The 16,102-nt window shown below is 42.1% G+C and overlaps 1 protein-coding gene across 1 annotated transcript in view; it reads left to right on the forward strand.

Moving 5' to 3' along the window:
- Nucleotides 1-16,102, forward strand: part of Vwa8 (von Willebrand factor A domain containing 8) — a 340,258-nt gene that overhangs the window by 139,244 nt on the left and 184,912 nt on the right. The window contains exons 15-17 of the mRNA XM_006989556.4: nucleotides 3,085-3,253; nucleotides 4,714-4,791; nucleotides 11,348-11,463. Coding sequence (XP_006989618.1) covers nucleotides 3,085-3,253; nucleotides 4,714-4,791; nucleotides 11,348-11,463 — 363 coding nt within the window. The remainder of the gene's footprint in view (nucleotides 1-3,084; nucleotides 3,254-4,713; nucleotides 4,792-11,347; nucleotides 11,464-16,102) is intronic.

Here is a 16,102-nt window from a genome sequence, read left to right on the forward strand (position 1 = left end):
TAGTTCCCTTCAAATGACTGGGGCTTGTTGAGGTCGTTCTTTGTTAGTAAGGGCTTTGTTGAGGTGTAATTCATCTGTAGAACTGCATATTTAGAATATACTATATGATCATTTTCGTACATGCTTGTGAATTCCTTATCACAATGAAGACAATGAGCAGGTTTATATTCCATGAAGTGTCTTTATACCCTTGTTAAGGCATCCCTCCTGTCCCTCTCAACCTCCTCTTCTGATCATTATATAGCTTGTTTGTTTGTAATAGATGGAATCACACAGTATGCACTCCGTTTGCCAGGGTTTCTACTCCGTTTCCTTGAGTTGGAGATTGTCCATGTTGAAGAGCAATGGTTCATTCCTTTTTGTTTTATGGTTATGATTATTTTTGTTTTTGTTTTTTGAGACAGGGTTTCTCTTTGTAGCCCTGGCTGTCTTGGAACTCACTTTTGTAGACCATGCTGGCCTCAAACATCAAAGATCCTCCTGCCTCTGCTGAGGAAATGCAAGGATTAAAGGGGTGCAACACACAGCCTGCTTCATTCCATTTCATAATGAAGGACATTAGAAAGGATTTTACATTCTTAAAGTTAACTAGTACCCACAAACTATAAATCCCAGGAGTGTTTAAATGTTTAAAAAAAATACATTTTTATCTTCTAAAATTTTTAACTCTTAGAAAATGACCCATACTTATCTAAAAGGAAAACTACATTTTGCCTTTTATTTTGTTGTCATTGTTAAATTCTAGCAAAGTTAAACCTAATCTTGGTTTTATATATTTATAGTGCTTGTTTATGTATTTATAGTGAAGAAATGTTGCTTCCTCAGCCTTGGTATTACCCAGAGGTTTATGACAGGTTCTACTCTCTAACTTGCAGACCTAGGAACCTTAGTATCAGGAAATGACTCTCTGTTTAACTATTGTATACAAGGAAGCCTTCCGGGAGAACCTGGAAGAATAAAGGTCCTTCTCATCCTGTTATTCACGGGTTTGGTGACTGCTTTTATCATCAGCATGGACCTTTCCGCCCAGCACATAAGCCATGTCTGAATGGGTCCCCTTCCGATAGGCCAGCTCCCTCCCTCCGGTGCTTGTGAGAACCCACAGTGGAGAGCCAACCACAGGCAGCGTGTGTTCCAGGCTGTGACCATCACCCTAGCCACACCTAAACCACCCTGGGTTCCGTTCAGTCGCTCTCCTGCTGACTCTGCAGCTTAGCTGTGCCGTGGGTCCCGTTCCTTGGTTGAGAATACACACTTCACCTTTGGAGTGCCTGTTGGATTTTGACTTTCATTCCCTGATTTCCTATCCCTTGTGGTCTTCAGTGAGACATCGTATCTGTAGCTTTAATTTTCTGTCGCTAAACCACACCCTCTACCTCCCTGCCTCCTGCCCAGCCCCTAGCTGGGAGTCAGAAGGATCATGGGTGAACCTAGGAATTGCTACTGAGCCTCAGGAAGTCACCTAGTTAGCAACCACCTGAGCTAAAGGAGAAGTGGGGTAGCCCGCCTCTTCAGCTTGCCAGTCTCGGGATCCCGTGTACACCATCTGCTGTTCTACAACACCCTGCTGCAGCCCAGAGACACGGGACGTACACACCCTGTACATGTGTATCTCTTCTCTTTGCTGCTTTCCAAGAACAACTTTTTTTTTTTTATCATCTCCAGGCTCTGCTACAACATACATACATATATCTTTTTTTTAAAAAAAACCCCAGTGAAGTGAAATATCTGTGAACTTGTAGTAATTCATCAATTCTTATGTTTTAAAATGGCAGTTTCCAAAGTTGCCTGTTTTCTGGCTTACAAATAATGATATGGCCTCACAATTTTATGTAGTTGTGACTTATTAGAACTGCCATCTGTCTTGATGTAACTTTCCCTTCTCTGAACTCTTCAAAGTTCTTCTGACTCCACACACGCCCACCCACTGATGCTCCAGCGTCCTTACCTGTAACTCTGGGGCTCTGCAGTTGCCACTGGCATGATGCCAATTCCATATTTGTATTTTTGTTTTCCTCAAAACCTTAGCAAGCCCCTGAATTTTTAGTGTTTTTCTCTTAGCAAAAACTATATTACCCTCTAAAAACGATTATTACTGGTTATTTTTAGTAGTATTGATAAAAAATCAACACTATCACTCACCTGGTTGGATCATAATAAGAGGAATTTATTCTTTGTCCTGTCCCCCAGGCACTCAAATACTTCACTGTCCAGGAGAATGTCACCTCCTTCCTCCTCTCTGTCCTGGGGTATTGACATGCTTCCACAGATTTCCTAGCAGAGATTTCTTAACGAGATCAACTTTAAAATTCTAACATGATTGGATCAATGACAAAAGAATAGTATATTAGTTTAGCTCTCTTCTCCTTTTTAATCACTAAATATTCTCTTGATGCTCTGATTATAAATGTAATATGACCCCACATGCCTTACTTAAATGGTCTATATATTAAAGTCTCCCCACGCCAAATGATGTTTTTTAGTTTCTCTATGGTTCCTATAGAGTGGGATCCTTGAAAAGCGGGGATTTTGAGAAGGCTTAAGTGAAGACATAAATGGGGAGGCTCTTTGTGACGAGTATGGACTTGCTGTGATTTCGTTTCCAGGGTTTTGGAGCTGATGCATTACAGGAATGAGAACACATCAAAGCAGTGATGTGGGAGGTTGAGGTTCATAAGCATATAGTGTACATTTACCAGTAATTAGTCCATTCTCTTACTCTTCAATTCAGTCTCTTAGAGTCTTGGGTTGGTTTAATTGTTTTTTTTCCCAAAGCCTATTCATGTGTGTGTGGTGGTGGTGGTGGTGGGGGTTTGATCCAGGGTTTCTTTTAGTAGCCCTAGCTGTCCTGGAACTCACTCTATAGACCAGACTAGCCTCAAACTCATAGCAGTCTGTCTGCCTCTGCCTCCCAAGTGCTGGGATTTAAGGTATGTGCCACCACTGCTCAGCCCAAAACCTATTCTTTGGATAACAATTTTGACATTATTAACACAAGGACTATTTTATTGCTAAGCTCCATGTGTCATGACCCAGTTTCTATTGTGAATGATTACATTTTGTTTTTCTCCCTCCCTGCTTTAGATCCATCTTCCCTATCCATCCATCCTTCAGAATCATTGCTCTGGCAGAACCCCCCGTGGTTGGAAGCACAACACAGCAGTGGCTGGGACCAGAGTTCTTAACCATGTTCCTTTTCCATCACATGAAGCCGCTGGTGAAAAGTGAAGAGATCCAAGTGATAAAGGAAATGGTAAGAGGAGGCCTGCTCCAGGCTGGTGTCCATTGCTCTTCTCCTTTGAAGCTGCCCAGATCCCCGGGGACTATAATCCGACAGTTCCCTGACTGGTCATTGGTGCTCTGTAGTTTCTGTGCGAGTCATTATTTCAATGTCTGCCTTAGCCAGGCATCCCATTTGGCTCTTGGGGAGCTCTGGAGGTGCATTCTTCAGTGGGGCAGCACCGCCCACATTAAACAAAACAGTTTAAAAGTCGGTTCTCAGCATACTTCCAGTGTTCAGTAGCCACTTGAGACTCACTTGGCTGCTGTTAGGTAGCAAAGACAGGAACATCTTCCATCATCATAGAAAGTTCTGCTTGACTGTGCTAGTCTGTGTCCCTACTAATTAACATTTTATGTAACTGAAACCATTGCTTGGAATACTGGAATTATTGTTTGACTTGGGGGGCGGGGTCTGTATGAGCACAGTTAGGAATGAAGGCATGGTCTTTAGGGTTCAACACTTTGGTTCCAGTCAGGTTCTCACTGTGTGTTAGCTTCCATAGCCCAGGGAGACTAGTCATGGTTCCCTCATCTGAAAGTGAGAATAATACTACTTCCTACACTATAGCATTTCTTTTTAAAATAAACAGGCATGTATAAAATAGAATTTTTTAAATTGCAGTTACTTAAATCGCTAAAGAAACTTGGAACCACTGCACTTTCAAAATGCGTACATGATGCCATTAGTATATCCTTCTTACTCTGTAGAATTAAAAAGTAAAAATCGTTTCCATTTATTGAATTATTTGCATTGAAGTTTGTTGTGATGAAATGTGCGTTATTTGTGCAGATCTTCCAACTTCTTTGAGCTGACCACGGCCATCAAATGTATTTTATTTTTAGTGTTGTATTGAGACAGATTCTCACTATATAAACCATACTAGGCGTGAACTCTTGGAAATCCTCCTGCCTCGGCCTCCCAAGTGCTGAAATTAGAGGCCTAAGACACCATACCACAAGTATGTTTCAAAAGTCTTTAAGATAGACATCTTGAACATCCATTTTGTACACAGGAGTCCTTTAGGCCACTTAGTAGTCAGATGTATGTGTATAATATATGCATGAAATTAAACCAATAGTTAAATAACTTGTATAAATTAATATTCTATAGGAGTTTGTAAGAAAATGCCTAACTTAGGTTTGAAGAATCATATTGATGCTCACAAAGCAAGAACTGATGTTCACAGGTGTGCTAGATGCCAGTCTCCTGCCTGTGATCTGATTGCATGCAGAGAAAAAAGGCTTGGTTTATTTGCCTGGCTCTTGAAAAGATGCCAGGCCTCAGGTGTTTGCTGAGAAGATGAAGTGGCAATCATTCATGACTTCCACGTGGACCCAATACTCGGCAACATTCTAAAAACATTCTTCTAATATTATTTGCTGAATTGTCCTCATTTCTTCCTGTTTTTCCTTACTTCCCTCATAACATAGGTCCCAAATGTCCCTCAGGAAGCACTGGAGAAACTGCTGTCAGTCACACACAAACTCAGGGAGACCCAGGATCCGACAGTAAGTCTGGGCGTTCCCTCCACATTTCTGTTGCTCAGCTGCTCGGTTTTTAGCTGCTGCTTTTCTCCCCTAAGCTGTACCTTGCCCTGTGTGTCCTGTAACCTTGATGTCAGCGCCTCGAGCGTGGTTGCAGCTCTTCTCGGCTCAGCCATGGAGAATGACTTCGCTTCAGAGGAGTCCTTGAGGTCCTGTAGCTCTGCTCTGCCCCTCTATCTTACTTGCTGAGGAACATCCTCTGTTCTTTAAGTTCCAACTTCACACTATTACCTATGCCTTTATCTTTAGCCTCAATTTATCTTTGCTAATGGACTGTTTGTATTTCCATTTCTGTGTGTGCCAGAGGACAATTTATAGGAATCCACTTCTCTCCTCCCTCCAGGGTTCCAAGGATAGACTTCAGGTTGTCAGACTTGGTGGCAAGGCACCCTTACCCACTCAGCCCCCTTGTTCACCCAAGGGCAGTAATTCTTTGTTTTTATTTGTAAAATGTGAACGCTGACATCTACCTCATAAGAAGGATGCAGTGATTAAACATCAAAGCATATGTTTTACAATATCCACTTATTATCTGCTTAGTAAATACCAACTTCTTGGACTGTTGAAACCAGCTCCCACTTTACTCTGAGTACTCTTGTGGAGAGAGGGATAAGAGAGATTAAGTAGAAAGAGAGACCTAGCAGACAAGAAGAAAGACAGAACACAGGATAGCTTTGGGAGGACCTGGGTCAATACCCAACGGCACAGAACTTTGTTCAAAAGGGCTTTTTATAACAGTGCCATAAGGCAAGGCAAAAGACCTCCCCCTTGCTGGATATAACCAAGTGTAGACCCTCCCAAACACCTCGTTCCCAGGCCCGTGGTCCAGTCATCCTCTTATGCAGTTCTGCTGGGTAAAGCAAGCTCAGATCTCACTAGGAAACCTCTGTGGGCTCCCACACTGCTGAACTGGATATTTTGGGATTATTTATAAACTCAACATATGTCTGTTAAATAACCATGCTTAGACCTGTTCCTGATTCCATTGCTGGCTGATAATAATCTGCTGACCTGCCTAAAGCTGAAGCCTTGACATCGTTACTGATCTGTGCTTTCCTGATATTGTCACTTACTCTGAAAGTGGGTCTCTCCAGTGTGGCATCATGCGATCAATTCTGCTGTGTCCTGTAGTCCCAATCATTCCTGTATCAGATTTCCAAATCTTTGTCCTGGAATATTACTTTCACTTTATTAACCCTTTGCCAGTCAGTCTCTCACTGCATGGTTTTCTGTTAGTGTTCTGCAGAAACATAACAAATTACTGTTATTATTTTAACAAATCATGGCTTAATGCAATGTTTAGTGTGAACAATAAAATTTTTGGAGTGAGTATCACTGAGCCGGAATGTGGAAGTGTTAGCAAAGCTGCGCTCCTGGGAAGCTCCAGGAAGACCCTGCTCCTTATTCCTTCTAACTTGGGTGATTGTTTCCTGCATTCCTTGATTTGTGGTCCCATAGCAATCCTTCCTCTATATTCCTATCACTCCTGGTATATCTGTGTTGAATTTTCTTCTGTCCCTTCTTACAGAGATGCATAAGATTGCATTTAGGGGTCACCAAATTAATCCAAGATAATGTCCTTCTTTTAGAAATTCTTAATCTCATCTGCAAAGACAATTTTTGCCATAGAAAGTAGCAATCATAATCTCCAGCAATTACTTGTGTGTGTGTATGTGTGTGTGTGTGTGTGTGTGTGTGTGTTAGACATGTATGATTTTCCAGTTGCCACAGTTCTTCTGCTAATTGCCTCTGGGCCCTCATCTCATCTTTCCTCATTACTCTTTTCATCTTTGTTATTTTGTTTGCTGTTGCTAAGTTTCAAAATTTATTCTTTAGTAATTTCTTATACAAATACAATGTGCTTAGATTATATCTCCCTCACCCCACCCAGCTGCCCCTGCAACTCTTCCTGTACCTCCAGTCCCCATTCCAACTTTATGTCATTATTTGCTCTCCTCTTCGTCTTTCCCCCTCCCCCTCCTTTACAACCCACTGAGTTCAATTAGTGCTGCCCATGTGCCCATAAAGCACATGGCTTTAGGGAGTATGTGCGTGTGTGTTTGTGTGATTAAATGTCTCACTTAGAGCTGACCACTCCACAGTTATTTATCCTCTACATCTTGAGCAGTTGTTAGTTTCTCTGTTAACCACGATCCACTACGTGAAGACGTTTCTCTGATTAGGGTTGGGAGTTGCACTAGTCTGTGGGTATAAGAATACATATTTAGAAGTTCAGTTGACATTATGCCCTTTTAACTAAACAGTAGTAGTAGGGCCTTTGACTCCACAGCCATGAGCCCTGGCCAACTGTACAATCCCAGGTCTGAGGCCTTAGGTCCTATCTCAGTGCTGTTGATTGTCTCCCTAACAGTCATACCACTCTTGCCTCACTGGACGCATCTTACTGGGCTGCGCATTGTAGCTTTCAGGGTTCACAGCGGGGGTAAGACTACCCAGTGGCTTTTCTTCCCACTCAGTCTTCTAAGTACTTTCTGACATTATGAAAGCTAGCTAGTAGGCAGTCTTTCTGTTCTTGAACACACTAGTGCCTGTCTTGGGGCGTTTGTCTCTGTGTTTTCCTCTCCTCAATGACTTAGGTTTGCTCCCTTGCTCAGATGTCCCATTTCCAACCAGTCTTTTCCAGGTCAGTGTGATGCAGAGATGATTTCCTTGCCATTTCATTTTATCTTACCCCTTGCCTCAGGACTGTTCATAGGGCTTATGATCTTGGGCATAATAGACATGTTTTAGTCACTTCCTATTGTCTGTTTGCTCTTGGGTTTTTGGTTTTCATTCTCTGTGGATTTGCTTGCAATACAGTGGGTATTCAGCAGATATCTGTTGGAGTGAGTATATGAGTCTTCCATATTGTCCTTGGAGTGGTCTTTCTCTGCATTTCCAGAGTTCCTCCTGTTCGCCACACTGCCTAAGGGATCCGTTGCCTTTGTCTGTCGACCGAGGCCAGCGTGCTGAGTGGGCTCCTGGTCGGGCCCTCAGTGCTCTGCCAGCCTCCTTTCCCAGCTTTTGCTGAAGCCCCTCAGCTCTGCCCACACTTAGCATGCTGCTATTTTTAATTCGAGCACACATGAAAATGTCTCTGCTTTAGAAATGCCTGGAATGTGTTTCCTCTCCGTGAACTTGTTCTTCTGGGTCCCTATTCTACTAGGTTGCTATCTCAGTTCCCTAAGCTTCGTGACACTAGCAAATACCCAAGATGCTGCCTGGTCACAGTTGCCTTGCAGTTTATTTTTAGCTCTTCAATTAGAACTTGAACTCTGTGAGTCTGAGATTTGCTCAATCTTCTCTGACTCCCTAACCTGGAACCTGACACATAATAGATACTTAAATCCTTGAGGAGTGAATGGAAAATTAATTAATTACTAATATATTAAAAGATCATCTCTAGGCGCTCCTCTCCTGGCAGTGTTACATTTTTTAATAAAAAGAAATAATTCTTTGAGAGGAAGAAAAGAAATCTTAGTTCAGTTCTCATGAGATCTTTTGTATTTTTAAGCAGTTGAGGTACTAATAATTGTGCTAATATGAAAAACCCTTTGAGTGTGCTTTTAACTTGCATAACCATGGTAACCAAGGGAATGTACTTCACATTAGTACATTCTCACCCTCCTTTCTGCAAGATAAAGTTACAGCTAGAAATGTGATAGTATACTGTTAAATATACTAAGACTTTTAAAATTCAAGTATATTCTGAATTTTTAATGGAAAGTCTGAGAGCAGGAGTTACTGAGTCCTTTATTCAACACCCACGTGGCTCAACCTAAAACTTGGATCTGGTATTTTAAGAGTTGTTGCTGTGAAGAACTCAGTGCTGTCCAGTGAAGGAATTACTGTCCTTCAAACCTGTAAGAAGACTTCAGGGTTGGCGGAGATGAGGTGGGAAGCCCGCAGTATTCGCTTACAAGACTGGGATGTTGTGTTCTAGGAAGTCACCTTAGTTTATTAGGACTGTTGGAAGAGTCATGTTGGGGTCCATTTGTCAGACGTTGTCTGAGAGATCTGGGTGGGAATCCCTGCATCCTCTGCTCTCTGGTGTGGTGGTACATGCTCAGCCACAGTCCTGCCTTCTTCAGCAGGGACTGAGGGCATCTGCCGCCACCTCTCTCCTCCATCTTGGTACCATAACCTTACGGTAGGACGTTCGTTTTTTGAGGGAAATTAATGCAGGAGCATGTGTTTCTGCTCTCAGTTGTCTCTGCCCCTCTTCCCCATACCGTTGCCAGTCACGTTAGACCTCAGCATGATGTCCTGGCTGTGAGATCACACACTACTTTGCACATAGCACTGCTGCTGCTGCCTTAAAAATGAGGCCCGAGTCACTGGTGGAATCAGTCATGACCCACGGCTATTGGAGAGCAGACCCCCGGAAGGGAGCATGGCCGAGTGAGTCAGGCCGACTCATCATGTTCAGCACGGTTCCGGTTCCTTTGCTTTCATGTCCTTGTCCATAGCGTGTCTCTTGCTCACATGACTACTTTAAGCCCTGGAAGCATTTGTAAATTTTTTTTTTTTTTACTTATTTTAGTATTAAAGTACATGTTATTTTTAATAGAAATATATGGTTCTTTTTATTTAAATATTCTCTGTCTAGAATGCACATTTATTGAAAAGGATTCATCAAATGTTTGTGTGTAAATGAGTTCGTTGTTTACCGGGGGGAAAAGTCAGTGCTATAGATGTTGATCATATTCCTGAGCTGGTCCCGAAAGGGCTGTGTGAGTCATATCATCAATGAAGCACGACTCTAGTGGCAGCCGACCCACGTGTCATAGAGCTGTGACATGCTTGAGGATGATGCTCCTTTGGGGGTCTCACAGAGTCACCTCATCAAGCATGTCTTAGACGTTTTCCCTTGTCCATGTTGAACCCCCTGTTTTATCCAGTGCTTCCTCTTGCCCCTGAGGTGCTGAGGGTCACGTTGCTGCCCCGATCACTCTCAGTAACAGTTCCTTCTGGCCTGCAGTGCCCCTCAAAGATCAAATAGCTTCAAAAGGGCTTCAATCCTCTGGCTTAGGTAAGCCATGCTATTGATCTGAGTTGCAAACTAGGTCTAATAATCTAATAAGAATAAAGTTATGTCAATGCCTCTGTGAATGTGTATGGATGCTTTCACTGTGAGGAGGCTGTCTGGCTCATCTGTCATTTGTGGGGTACCCCATCATCTCTGTTATTTGTGGGGCACCCCATCTCTGTCATTTGTGGGGTACTCCATCATCTCTGCCATTTGTGGGGCACCCCAATCTCTGTCATTTGTGGGGCTCCCCATAATCTCTCATTTGTGGGGTACCCCAATCTCTGTCATTTGTGGGGTACCCCATCATCTCTGTCATTTGTGGGACACCCCATCATCTCTGTCATTTGTGGGGTACCCCATCATCTCTGTCATTTGTGGGGTATCCCATCATCTCTGTCATTTGTGGGGCTCCCCATAATCTCTCATTTGTGGGGTACCCCATCATCTCTGTCATTTGTGGGGCATCCCTACCATCGCTCTCATTTGGGGGGCACCCCATCATCTCTGTCATTTGTGGGGCACCCCATCTCTGTCATTTGTGGGGTACCCCATCATCTCTGTCATTTGTGGGGCACCCCATCTCTGTGATTTATGGGGTACCCCATCATCTCTGTCATTTGTGAGGCATCCCTACCATCGCTCTCATTTGGGGGGCAGCCCTGTTTTTCTGACCCGTGCTAATTGCTATAGAATCATTTTAGAACTGAATCCTCAAAACGGTTTCATCGGGCAGGATGCTGTGAGTGTCATCTTAAAGATGAGGAAACCGACTTGAGAAGTGAAGTGATTAGTGAACACCACACGGCTAATGAGAACCTGACTTGTCTAAGTTTAAAGCCAGGGAGATTTAATGTCTTCTTGTGCTGCCTGCCAAGAGTTTCCAGCTCAGGTCAGCAGACAGTCCTGGAGTGCTTACCAGGGCTCTGGATTAGCAACTGTATTTGTGAAATTTGGGGCAAGTGAGGAAAACAAAATGAAATTATTCCAATAGGAAAAGGGTTCCAACAGCAGTCTGCCACTGAGGTGGTAAACTAGTTGACGTTTTGTGGTCAGCAACCTAAACTGTCCACAATTCCTTTTTTTCTGTTTCAGAAACCACAGATTTGCTTAGAGCTCTAAGCGTTTTCAGAATCTCTTAACAAGTCAGCTGTGTGAAGAAGAAAAGCGAGAATAGTCGATTGTACGTAAGGGTTTCTTGTGAGGCAGGTGTGACCTGCATTTAGAACAGCCTCCCTACCCTCCCTCCCACCCCCTGAAAGACCGCAATGGAACTGAGTTGATAAACGCTTCCTATAGATTAGTAAAACTCTCTTGAAGGCCATTTTAAGTGTAAATTGGCTTCTGTTCATTTTTATTCACAACTCGTTCTTGCACGCATTTAAGTTTGCCCTGTCCCTCAGGAGTAGGGAACTGTGCTGTGACATCTCTCTACAGGAGCAGTAACAAGCTGGCGTAGAATCTTAGCAGACTGTCTCTGCCTTTCCATAGGCACAATCCCTGGCAGCATCGCTTTCCACCCGTCAGCTGTTGCGGATCTCTCGTCGCCTGTCACAGTACCCCAACGAAAATCTTCATGACGCCATTACTAAAGCCTGCCTTTCCAGGTAATCAGGTTCGCCTTTTGCCAGAGCTCAGGTCTCTGCTCCTTTGCTAGACTGGTACCATAAGCTGAAGTGACAGTCTCCGTTCCGTCTGTAAGAAGTAACGTATTAGCCACATAGCTGTTTCAGCCTGGCTCTGTTATTAGAACATACTTGATATAATTATTTAGGCATAAAAGCAGTTTTAAGATGCCTCAGTGGTAGAGAATGTCCTGAGTTCAGTCACTAGTGCCAAAACATAAAATGAGAATGAACTGAACACATTTCGAAAGTATTTCATAAATGAGAAAACAGTTTTAGTCCCTTACTTGGATCACACAGTAGTAAATCCTGTGTTTGGAGTTTGTATGCTCATTCATGGGTCTTCTGAGCTAGGTTCTCAGGTGTTGTGGTTGCTGCTTCCCAAATTTGTTCTGGAACTGGATAGTACTGATCCTGTAGCTAAATTGGATAAAACTAACATCTTTTCAGTGTATACTAATAGTTTACATACCAGGTGGGAAGTGATTATAAAACACTGGCTTACAGAATTTTCTCACAAAAATCATGTTTGTATGAAGTTATTTTAAAAGATTAATAAGGGCTGTCAAGATAGGTAAGTGGTTAAGGCCCCTAAATGTTCTTGCAGAGGACCCAGATTCAATTCCCAGCACCCACATGACAGCTCACAGCTGTCTGTAACTCCAGTCACAAGGGATCTAGTGTTCTCTTCTGGCTTCCTTGGGTACCAGGTACACATGTGTACACAGACAATACAGGCAGGCAAAATGTCCATACACATAAAATAAACAAAATTTTAAAGAGAATATGTTCTCTAGAAATATAAGATTAATAAGAAAACCAGTGTGGTGTACATACCCTTAATCCCATCACCAGTGAGGCAGAGGCCTTTGAGTTCTCTGAGTTCAAGGCTAGCCTGGTCTACTGAGCAAGTTCCAGGTCAGCCAGAGCTGTCTCAATAGAGACACCCTGTATTGAAAAATGAAAAAAAAAAAAGTTAATAAAAGATTAATAACAGTTCCCAATAGGCATAGACTTTTCTCTTAGATTATTCTTATATACTTTAATATTTTCATTCTTTTGGTAAGATTAATTTTAATGAGATTTGTTATGGTTATTACCCAACCATTCCTTGATAAGAGGAGTTAAGAGGAGACCTGATTTAGCTTGGGAATATTTGTAATTGTCCTTTGAAACTTCAGTGTCCTAGGCAACTTTTCTTGTAAATGCCTTGTGCTGTGGCTTGAATTTTCTCTCCTTGTGGTGCATCCAGCCGAACTAAGACTGTCTACAGCATAATTCCTCGAATAGCTCCTAGTTAAGAGATACCATTCTTGTGTTTTAAACAGAGAAATGTTAGACTTCTAAACAATTTTTGAAGCAAAAAAGCCTCCACAGCATATTTTGAAGTCATAAGGTGCAGAAAGTACAGACAGTTCTCTCTGTTTCTTAAGCATAAAATTTTATTTTGGGCAGGACTTGGTTGTAGGTCTGAGAGTAGCAGAGTAGGCAGTTTAGGAGAATAGGGGAGTGAATAGGGTAGATACGGTAGAATAAAACAGTCACCGCAACCTGTAAGACAATTGCTGACTGTTGAACCAACTTCCAGATTTCTTTGTGTCAGGAACTAATAGTGTATCAAGAAATAAGAATTCATCTAAGAAATGGAGAAGGATCAAAGTCAGGAGAATAAATATAAAACAGCCTCAAGTTATGAGAATGTGGAAAGGTAAAACTGAAAATAACCCCAGTGTCCATTGACTACTGAATAGATGAATTAAATGTGAGGCATTCATACAATGGGTTTGATTCAGTAGTAATACACATAAAGCAAAAATACATTGAAAACATGAACTGTCGAGAGTAGAGCAAAGTATATGATGGTTTTCTAGAGCTTTAGAGTTTCTGTGGGTCTTCCTTTGAATAAGTAAAATGTTCTAAAATTGTTTGTTCACAGATGCTTGCACAACTGAACATAATTAAAATGATTAAATCATACACTTTAGGCAAATTGTATAGGCAGAAAATTTACATCAATACATCTGCTATTAAAATCAAATCAAAGACAGTAAAAACAGAGTAAGAAAAGGGTGATGCCCTCGCTGCCGAGAAGACTTTTAAATGGGATAGGGTCTAGTGCTAGATTTGAATGTCCGTTGAAGCAGAATCTGTGGATCTGGACGTCCGTGAGGTAGAGGACCTTCAGCAGGGCCTCTTGCATAGAGAGTAGAGTAGACATGTTTGTCGCCCTTTTTGACGGAAGTGGTTTTGGTCACATGACCAGAGAAATGATGAGAAAGTTTGTCATCTCTCTGGGACCTTGGTTGGGAAAGAGCCTTCTGTAGGAAATCCAGTGCTTGTGTTGTCTGGAGTAAGTATGAGGGTCTGTGGTGACTTAGTTAGTTAGTTAGTTAGTTAGTAACCGCAAGTTACAGTTTTGTTAACTCTTTCAGAGTTTTAAACTACCTCTAGATTTTCATAGACTAGCAGCCCTAAACCCCGGATATATCAATACTTTACTACCCAAGGTTTTAAACTGTCCGTCTGAATATGAGGTCACAATATGTGATAAACTAGGTGTTGGAGAGATGCCTCGGCAATTAAGAGCAATGGTTGCTCTTGCAAAGGGCCTGGGTTCAATACCCAGGACCCACATTGTGGCTCACAGCCATCTGTAAGTCTAGTTCCAACAGATCCAACACTCGATTCTGGCCTCTGTGGACACTAGTCAAATAAATGGTGCCAGACAGAATAAGTAGGCGAAACACTTAACATAATGATGATTTTTTTTTTTAAGTTAACTCTACTTGAGAAAGAAATATGAAGGAGATTTGGCATATAGGACATTCAGAAATAGAACTCCAGGAACTCAAAGTAAAACATTTGAAATTACCTAATGGGTATACTTCAGAAGGTGTAAATGTTAGGAAAGTTTAAAGCTCTAGCATAAAGGAGACCAAGAGTTGGTGAATTTGAAAGCAAACCTGAACCAAAAAAAAAAATTGAAATGGAAGTTTTGAGATAAAAGAAACCTCTGGGCTGATAAGCAGTAAAGATAGAGTTGTGGAGGCACTGAAGTGGATAGAAGCTAGCACAAGGTGAAGAGATGCAAAATCTGAAGGGCTGTTTGTCAACAGAAGATTCCATGAGAAAGACTGGAATCTGCCCAATGGAGCTTCTGTGGGTTTGCTGGGGATTGAGCCCACCACCCTGTGCTTGCTAAACTACACCCCAGTCCTCTAACAGAGTAAGAGACGGGAATTATTGCAGCCGGTTTTCGCTAATAGTGTGCTAGAACTGTGAAATAGGAGTTTATCTGTTGACGTGTGTCAGTTCACAAATGGGACAAATGAAAACAAATTCCCATGGTGTGACTGTGCTGCACAGCCGTAAGAACAGTCCTAAACACTCCAGGAGGGAAAGCCCACAAGGAAGCGAGGATTAGTGATGACTTGAGAGCAGCGGCAGTACGTTCCAGAAGGATTAGATATCCTATTTTTAACTTACTGTAATAAGAGTGAAAAAAAAATTTGTTGAAACCCAGTTCCCTAATCATAACCGAACTCTTAGTAAGCCAGGAATATTCTTAGTAAACCATGGATAAAAACAAAGTTCTTCAGCCTGATAAAGACTGCTGACTCGAAATTTGCAGCAAACATTTCTCATGGTAAAATACTTGGCATATTTCCTTAAGCATTTGGAGAAAATGAATATAGTATCTTTGACATTTTTATCCAGCACCCAAGATAACATGATTGGTTTTAGTAAAAGTATCCAAGAGACAATCATGTAAATTACTAGAACAAACAGTCTAATGAAGTTCTTGTGTGCTCTGATCAATGACATTCATGTACTTGTGCAACTATGAGTCAGTTAAATGAAAGACATGCAGTCCTTCTGTGGAGAACAGAATCAAACTATTGATGGCTGTCAGAGTGAAGCTATCCTTCTGCCCGCATAGACGAGGAGATGCGCTGCACTTGGAACAGTGTGTGTGTGCAGAGTCAGAATCCCACAAGGTAATAATGCGCCTGACATATGACTCTCAAGTTGGCGTGGAAATAGAAAGTTCCAAGACTTGCTACGGAAAATGTTGAGGGAAGTATGTATCTGTGAGGGAAGAGACTGTGCTATGTAGCTGCGTTCCTCTTGACCGTTACTCCAGGGAGACCGCGCTACTGTTTTTACTGTAAGTTAAAAGCCACCAACTAGGAACATGTTTGACAAAATTGATAATCAGGGATGGACTAGCACTCAGAGACTGCAAATTAGAAAGGAATCTGGCCCATAGGCAAAGGTTTGGATAGGCGTGTATGCAGAGAATAAGTGATTCCAATATCCAGTTAGCACTTGGGGGATGCAGACCCCATTACTGATCAGGGAAGTTGAAGTTGGAATAAGATTCAGTTACCATTCTGTACTTAATTTCTTAAAAAAAAACATTCTCTGAAGTTTTCTGGAATGTTGATATATTTCAGAGTTTAAAAATACTTACTTTTCGGGCTGGAGAGATGGCTCAGAGGTTAAGAGCACTGACTGCTCTTCCAGAGGTCCTGAGTTCAATTCCCAGCAACCACATGGTGACTCACAACCATCTGTAATGAAATCTGGTGCCCTCTTCTAGCCTGCAGGAATACATGCA

Source organism: Peromyscus maniculatus, chromosome 9, assembly GCF_049852395.1.
Source record: "Peromyscus maniculatus bairdii isolate BWxNUB_F1_BW_parent chromosome 9, HU_Pman_BW_mat_3.1, whole genome shotgun sequence".
Classification (NCBI taxonomy): domain Eukaryota; kingdom Metazoa; phylum Chordata; class Mammalia; order Rodentia; family Cricetidae; genus Peromyscus; species Peromyscus maniculatus.